General features: G+C 36.7%; 1 protein-coding gene across 4 annotated transcripts; it reads left to right on the top strand.

Moving 5' to 3' along the window:
* The first annotated feature begins 2,060 nt into the window (after nucleotides 1-2,060).
* Nucleotides 2,061-7,515, top strand: LOC110867615 (F-box/FBD/LRR-repeat protein At1g13570). Of its 4 annotated transcripts, XM_022116610.2 has the most exons (6): nucleotides 2,061-2,214; nucleotides 3,918-3,925; nucleotides 4,845-5,478; nucleotides 6,373-6,480; nucleotides 6,567-6,725; nucleotides 7,097-7,503. In XM_022116610.2, the coding sequence occupies exons 3-6, from the start codon at nucleotides 4,867-4,869 to the stop codon at nucleotides 7,262-7,264; spliced, it is 1,047 nt and encodes a 348-aa protein (XP_021972302.1). In that variant the 5' UTR covers nucleotides 2,061-2,214; nucleotides 3,918-3,925; nucleotides 4,845-4,866; the 3' UTR covers nucleotides 7,265-7,503. The 4 variants fall into 4 exon arrangements, with proteins under 4 accessions (XP_021972302.1, XP_021972299.1, XP_021972305.1 ...); XM_022116607.2 differs by lacking the exon at nucleotides 3,918-3,925; XM_022116606.2 differs by lacking the exon at nucleotides 2,061-2,214 and having other exon boundaries at nucleotides 3,768-3,925.
* The last annotated feature ends 332 nt before the right edge of the window (nucleotides 7,516-7,847 follow it).

Here is a 7,847-nt window from a genome sequence, read left to right as displayed (position 1 = left end):
TTTCGGGTTTTATCTCCCGGTGTTCCTTATTTTCGCGTTTTCGATACTTTACGATGAATTCTTGTTTTGAACTTGTTTTGTTTGTTTTGAACATCATGTTTCTTGGCTAGACTTTAGATACTACCTAGATTTGATGATGGTTTAATTTACTTATGGATCTTTTAACGGTTTTTATTGAATTGATTATGGATTGACTTCGAAAGTAACGTGTTCTAGATTTTCTGATTTGGTGCGTGTGCGTATTTACTTTTGATTGTGGATTGTTTACTGTTTCACATAGATTTTGGTGGATGTCTTTCACATAATAGATCTGTGTTGATTATTTGCATCCTTGCGGGTTCGGGTGATCTTTGGGTAAATCGGCCGATAGCCTTAGAAACAGTAATTAAAATATAATTAGAAGTAAATATTCTGCTTAACTTGTCGCTGAGAGGCTCGAGTTAGTTATTAGGTCGCGGTGCAGTATATAGCTAATTTAGATTTTGAGAGAAGTCGACGTTAGTTCCCTAATTGCATTTGTGTCTGGTAAACCAAGTCAGAACCTAGAATTGCCTTAGATTGTCGCGCTGAGAGGTAGATAGTCGTATTAGGGCACTTTTAGAGTCGTTAGAGGACTGAGAGGAAATCTAACAGTCGGTAATCATAACAGCCTTGTAGGGTTTCCTAGGTTTCTTCCTGAGAAGGGTCGGGAAGTCTTAGCATTGAAATACCTTAAGGTTTAGTATTTTACGATCCCGGCTCCATACATCAATAAAACCGTTAGAAGTCCATTTGTAGTTAAACTGGATTCAAGTCTAGGTAGTCCTTAATCGCATCTGAATTAAAACCCTAGTTTCATTCGTAATTTAGTTTAGTTTCAATTTAATTGCAATTTTAGAATTTTAGTAAAACCCCCCAAACACAATATTTGTTTAGTCGTGTCAGTGTCTAGTCTAAGTTTAGTCGTTAACGTAATTCATTAGAGTCCTTGTGGGTTCGACATCCGGACTTACTTTGCTGTGCTAGAGTCGACCGGTACACTTGCCGGTGAGTAGTTTAGTCAGGTTAAAGAGTCTAGATTTTTATTACTTGAGTCTTAATTTAGGGTAATTTAGTTTATTTAGTTGAACTACTTTTTCCACATCAGTGGTCACAAGGAGAACCTCCCCTATTCTCCTCCTTGTGGCGAGTCACCGGTGTTCTGTTTTGCAGGATATCAGTCATCGGCGAGTAGAGAAGAAGATTGAACCCCACACACGAAACGACCCAGCTGGTTAGCCCTAGTGTTAACCAGTGTTTCATCATTGGCGCCCACCATGGGGCTCGAACCCACGACCACAATCGATAAAGTTATTCAGACGGGTTATGTTTTTCTCGTGAGGTGGTTATTTATATTCTGAAAACAACAAGACAATAGAGAAGATTGTTAACCGTCATCAATTTAAGATCGTCGGACTTGATGCAGGAAAAATGAATCAAATCCGAAAGAGGAACTTCGACACCACTGTGTGAAGAAGAAAGGTTTTGATGATTAGACGAGTGGGTCTTGTTTTATAATTTTTTTCGTTTTTTAAATACTAAAGGAAAAAAGATATTTCACACAAGCTAACTAGAAAAATTAATGTCCATCCATTCCAAGAACCACTAACGTTACGGTTAAACCACATGGAGTATATGTGTAATTATTAAAAGAGTTAAATGCCATTTTAGTCTACGTGGTTTGGACATTTTGCCAGTTTAGTCGAAAGGTTTGAAACACTGCCATTTTAGTCCACTAGGTTAACTTTATCCATTTTTTTTTGTTAACTAAAAGCGTAATTCGGTCTTTTTATATGGCCGAATTGCCCTTCTAGTTAACAGAGTTACATATAAATTGACCAAATTGCCTTTCAGTTAACAGAAAAAATAAATGAACTTAACTCAGTTGACTAAAATGACAATGTTTGAAACTATTTGAACTAAAATGAAAACGTTTTAAACTTTTGGACTAAACTGACAAAATAACCGAAACCACAGGGACTGATATACCATTTAATCTAACAAAGATGAAGTTTGATGAAACCACAAGGAGCCTCATGGCAAAATTTAGTCTAGAAAATCGGAACAATTGATAATTTCCGCTCGATTTGAACCCTAACCGCATTCCTGTCTATGCTTCTTTGCTCGTCGATGATGCTGGTGTCTTCTTCGTTGGGCGCTGCTTATGCGTGGGTATCCATACCAAAGGTGTAAAAGGTAGTCTTCTTGGTTCTGATTTTGTTTCTTTCTTTACATTTGGGGATTTTAGGGCTGTTATCGCTTTCATACCTTGTCTTCCAAAATTACATGATTTTTCTTTACCTACGACGTCGTATTAGTTAACAACTTGTTATGTTCGATTTCAAAATTCATAAACAAATGTGTGCAGTTAATTTTCGTTGATACATTTACTAACCTAATTGGTTCAGTTTCATTTCATTTTCTTGGGTTTTTGTTAGGTAAATTGGAAATAAATAATCTCACCTAACTCAATTTGATCGATAATAATCCCAAGTCAGTTATTGGCCGATAATAATCTGAACTTATCATTTTTTTTTTGAGTTAAATGTCATTTTAGTCCCTGTGGTTTGGGCCATTTTGCCAGTTTAGTCCAAAGGTTTCATTTTTAACCTGTGGGTCCAAAAAGGTTTCACAATTGCCATTTTAGTCCAGTTGGTTAACGTATCCATTTTTTCTGTTGACGAGAAGGCCAATTCGGTCATTTTGTATGTAATTCTGTTAACTAAAAGGGCAATTCAGCCATATAAAATGACCGAATTACTGTTTTCGTTCCTGTGGTTTGTCAAAAATCACTATTTCATTCCTTATGGTTTCACTTTCGTAACCATTTCACTCCAGTCTCCTAACACCGTATATTTTACCATTAAGTTTTTAATGAAATACCTAAATTACCCTTGTGTTAATTAAATATGGACCTATATGATTTTATTATTGGATTTATATGATTTTATTGTTGTATGACATATGGACTAAAATTGGATTGTAGGGTTCGACCCACCATGCTTTAGTAGAAGTAGAAGTCTGGCATTATTTTTACATATATGGTTCTAAAATTTTAACTTTGGATTTTAGAATGAGAAAATGTCCAGGTAAGCATTATTTTTCAAAGTTATTATGTTAATTGATGTTGCTAAAAAGATATTAATTGGGGTGGGGTAATGGGTCGCCGGACACTAAGAGGGTGGGGTTGTGATGCCGGAGACTGGACTGAAATGGTTACGAAAGTGAAACCACATGGACTGAAATCGCAATTTTTAAACTAATGGACTGAAATAGTGATTTTTGACAAACGACAGGGACGAAAATAGTAATTAACTCATTTACATATCTTTTTGTTTTTTATTAACAAGGGCGTTATGGTCAATTCACATGTACTTAACAGAATAAATGGATGGGGTTAACGGAGGTGGACTGAAATTGTTACGAAAGTGAAACCACAGGGACTGAAATTGCAATTTTTAAACTAATGGACTGAAATAGTGATTTTTGACAAACCACAGGGACGAAAACTGTAATTAACTCAATATAAAATGACTGAATTGCCTTCCAGTTAACAGAAAAAATAGATGAAGTTAACACAGTTGACTAGCATGACAACGTTAAAAAACTATTTGAACTAAAATGAAAACATTTTAAACCTTTGGACTAAACTGACAAAATAACTCAAACCATAGGGACTAAAATAGCATTTAACTCTTGTTAAAAAGTAAGGATTAAAGATGAACTTTGATGAAACCACAAGGAGCCTCATGGCAAAATTAAGTCAAGAAAATTAGAACAATCTGATAACTTCCGCTCGATTTGAACCCTAACCGCATTCCTGTCTATGCTTCTTTGCTCGTGGATGCTGGTGTCTTGTTCGTTGGGTGCTGCTTATGCGTCGGTATACATACCATAAGTGTAAAAGGTAGTCTTCTTGGTTCTGATTTTGTCTGTTTCTATACATTTGGGGATTTTAGGGCTGTTATCACTTTCATATCTGTTTCCTTCTTGTGTTCCAAAATTAACATGAGTTATTTTACATACGACGTCGTATTAGTTGACAACTGCTATGTTCGATTTCAAAATTCATAAACAAATATGTGCAGTTAATTTTCGTTGATATATTTACTAATCTAATTGGTTCAGTTTCATTTCATTTTCTTGGGTTTTTGTTTAGGCAAATTGGAAATAAATAATCCCACCTAACTCAATTTGGCCGATAATAATCCCAAGTCCAAGTCAGTTATTGGCCGATAATATTCTGAACTTGTCATTTTTTTTTGTAAAATAGTCCACCGTTAAAATAGCTTAACGGAGTTAAGTTTTTTTCCGAATTACAAACCGATGTTTTAGCGCTTTTGATCGTTCAGGATACGAGTCGATTGATGTAAAACTTACCTCGAAATACTGCCCCAACACACGAAAATGGTGCTTCAATTCGGGTGTTTAAACTTCCAATTAACAAAAATCAAGCCATTTTGAGCACAATTTTGAGTTGAGTTTTACATTAATCGACTCGTATCCTCGTTCTAATCAAAAGCCTGATCAAAAGCCATAAAACATCGGTTTGTAATTCGGAAAAAAAACTTAACTCCGTTAAGCTATTTTAACGGCGGACTATTTTACAAAAAAATAATTGATCAGCTCAGATTATTATCGACCAATAACTGACTTGGTATTATTATCAGCCAAATTGAGTTAGGTGGGAATGTGGGATTATTTATTTCCAATTCGCCTTTTGTTTATCTTACATGGTTTTATCGATTGAAGAACTTTGATTTTCGTCTTTCGTTTTCATATCTGTTTCATTCTTAAACGAATTTTCAATGTCGCTAATTTTGCAGTCAACAAGAATATCCTAATAAGATGGACAGAATTAGCAAGCTTCCTTTAGGCATAATAGAAACCATCTTATGTTTCCTACCGATTCAAGAGGCAGCAAGGACAAGCATCCTCTCTAGGGAATGGAGGTACCTTTGGACAAAAATTCCTAATCTTGTGTTTATTGAGAAGAATTTTCAAGTGTCGACCGATCGGACCGACGGGGCTGAGCTGTCTCTTTATAACAAACCAAGTAAAAGGAGAAAAATGTCCAAGAAAAGTAAATTTATCGATGCTATATACCAGGTTCTGTTAATACATGAGGGTCCGATCCATGAGTTCACCCTTGATATGCAAGTGGATGACTCGGGTGTTGAGATTGATCATATACTACTTCATTTGTCGAAGAAAAAAACTCTCAAGATGTTAAATCTTGATATTATTGGTGATGGCTATGAGGGGTATGTGTTGCCCATTTCTCTCTTCTCGTTACATCAACTAACGGAGTTGTATCTCAATGATTGTGCTCTTTTCCATGAGCGTCCATTCACTGAATTTAGTTGCCTTACAACCTTATATTTGAACGGTCTCTCGACATATGACACAACGCTTCTGCGTCTCTTATCAAGTTGTCCGGTACTTAAGAGATTGATGCTCGTAAGTTCATAATTAATAAAATACCACTTCCGTTTCCCAAGGTCACTGTTGTCAATAGCAATAATAGCGTTCGTTATAGCGCGCTTCATAGCGGTAGGGGTGAGCAAAAGGAAAAACCCGACCCGACCATTACCCGACCCGAGAACCGATCAAACATAAAATACAGAACCGATTCACTACCCTAAATATAGGGTCGGTTCTGGTCCATAGGTCCAAGTCGGGTTTCACCATGAAAAGAACCGAGAACCGACCCGACCCGACCCTATTTTATATGAAAAATTGGAACCAATCTAAATACCTAGGTACTTGGGTTCGGGTCGGGTTGGGTATATTTTCGGTTCGGTTCTCGGTTATTTTCGGTCCGGACCTAAACTTGCTCACCCCTACATAGCGGAGCGACCCTATCTTGCAATCTTTTTTTTTTTGAACGACAAAGGTTACATAACACTACTCTTAAATTACACCAAATTTTACTCCATGCCAGGAATTGAACCCTGGTCTCTCCCCAAGAGGCACAAAGCCTCTACCACCCCACCAAAGTGGTGATGGCCCCTATCTTGCAATCTGATTGTTAGCGACTCCCTAGCGTGAAATTAGCGGGATTTCAGTTTTTTTTTTTTTTTTTTAAATATACATAGCGGGATTTTAGGGGTTTTTTCTGTATTAATTGCGTATTTAAATGATAAATAAAGCGTATTTTGATAAAATATACATATAAAATATTTCTACAACTTTCTTCAAGTGTATCGCTAAACATAAAATAGCGCCCGCTATTTCATCGGCATCGCTACGTAGCGTATTGGTAGCTTGTTGCTATCGTCCGCTATTTGCTATTGACAACTATGCCCAAGGCCTTTTGTAACTTATCTAAATATTGTACTTAAATTTTTGCAGTATTGTGACGGTGGAACTATCTCAGATAGTCGACGTACAACCATTGTTGATTTATTCAAGTGTGTACCAATGATTGAATTTCTCTCTGTTAGGTTTTTCATCGTGACGGTAATTTTATCTACATGGTATATGCTTGATTAGACTTTGGTTTGCATATTAGTTATCACTAATCTTTGTTTTGGCTATGGTTTAAGTGTTTTGTTCCAGAGAGACTTTCGAAAGTGCTCCCAACAGCATTGGTCGACTTGAAATACTTGTGTATGGATCACTTTTGCTTTAGTCACAAATACGGGTTACCTTTTCTCGCTCTTTTGATTAGAAGCTTCCCAAACCTGGAGAAATTTAAGCTAGTGGTAAATAACAAAAAGTGTTAATTACTGTTTTCGTCCCTATGGTTTGTCAAAAAACACTATTTCAGTCTATTAGTTTAAAAATTGCGATTTCAGTCCCTGTGGTTTTACTTTCGTAACAATTTCAGTTCCAGTGGTTTAACTTTCGTAAACATTTCAATCCTTTTATTTTGTTAGTACAAGGACTGAAATGGTTACGAAAGTGAACCATAGGGACTGAAATCGCAATTTTTAAACTAATAGACTAAAACAGTGATTTTTGACAAACCACAGGGCCGAAAACAGTAATTAACTCTAACAAAAATCTTTGTTGTATTCTACTTGTTTTGATTCTTATCTCAAAATACACTCATGTAAGATACTTCATCGTGTAGATGTATGAAGACTATTGGCTTGACGAAGATGAAATGGGCGCCTATACACTAGAAGATTATTCAGATATTATGTTGGAGAATCTGAACGAATTTCATATTTTGAATTATAGAGATGCAGAGGATGAGTTGGACTTTGTGAAGTTTATTGGCCAAGTCACCTGTACTTAAGAAGGTGGGCGTATTCCCATGTGTTAAGTTTGATGAAGAAGAAGAATCGAAGATTTTAAAAAGCCTTTCGCTTTCTCCATGCGCAGCACCGGTAGGAGAAGTCGTCATATATTTGGAGCCTAATTAGTCGTGTGTTTTTGTTATGTTCTTTCTGACTGTTTTTGTTATGTTCTTTTTGACTGTTTTTGTGAATTGAACAAAGTTGTTTCGATCTGCATGATGTTTTCAGATGGATTTAAGTTTTTCTGTTACAAAGAATTTGTTTAGATAACTAGGTTATTATAATTAGTATTTAGTGCTTGCTTAAGAAGTCATACCTAGTAAACGAGTTGCGTGAGTTAATCCAGATGAGGTAGTGGTGGAGTGGTTGGGGAAAAACTTGGTGTTTCTTGTAACACAGGTTTGACTCCCACTCTCCTCATTATTTTCTGCGGCATCCAGGTGAAGGGCGAATACCGGTGGCGCCGGTTCGTCTTGGATGGGAGGCGAGGTTTTCCGCGCATCTGGGAGAGCCAAGGGGTTGGCGGCGGTCGAGTAGTCGACCTTGGCCGCAGTGTCCGGTGTCAAGGTGGTTGGCACGTCG

Source organism: Helianthus annuus, chromosome 7 (genome assembly GCF_002127325.2).
Source record: "Helianthus annuus cultivar XRQ/B chromosome 7, HanXRQr2.0-SUNRISE, whole genome shotgun sequence".
NCBI lineage: Eukaryota > Viridiplantae > Streptophyta > Magnoliopsida > Asterales > Asteraceae > Helianthus > Helianthus annuus.
This window is presented reverse-complemented; position numbering and strand designations above follow the sequence as displayed.

Excerpts from the sequence above, each read along its gene's own strand:
- LOC110867615 (XM_022116607.2), top strand. The coding sequence starts at position 2,183 with ATGCGTGGGTATCCATACCAAAGGTGTAAAAG. Across the intron at positions 2,215-4,844 it reads CCATACCAAAGGTGTAAAAG|TCAACAAGAATATCCTAATA; the intron begins GTAGTCTTCTTG and ends CTAATTTTGCAG. Across the intron at positions 5,479-6,372 it reads TACTTAAGAGATTGATGCTC|TATTGTGACGGTGGAACTAT; the intron begins GTAAGTTCATAA and ends AAATTTTTGCAG.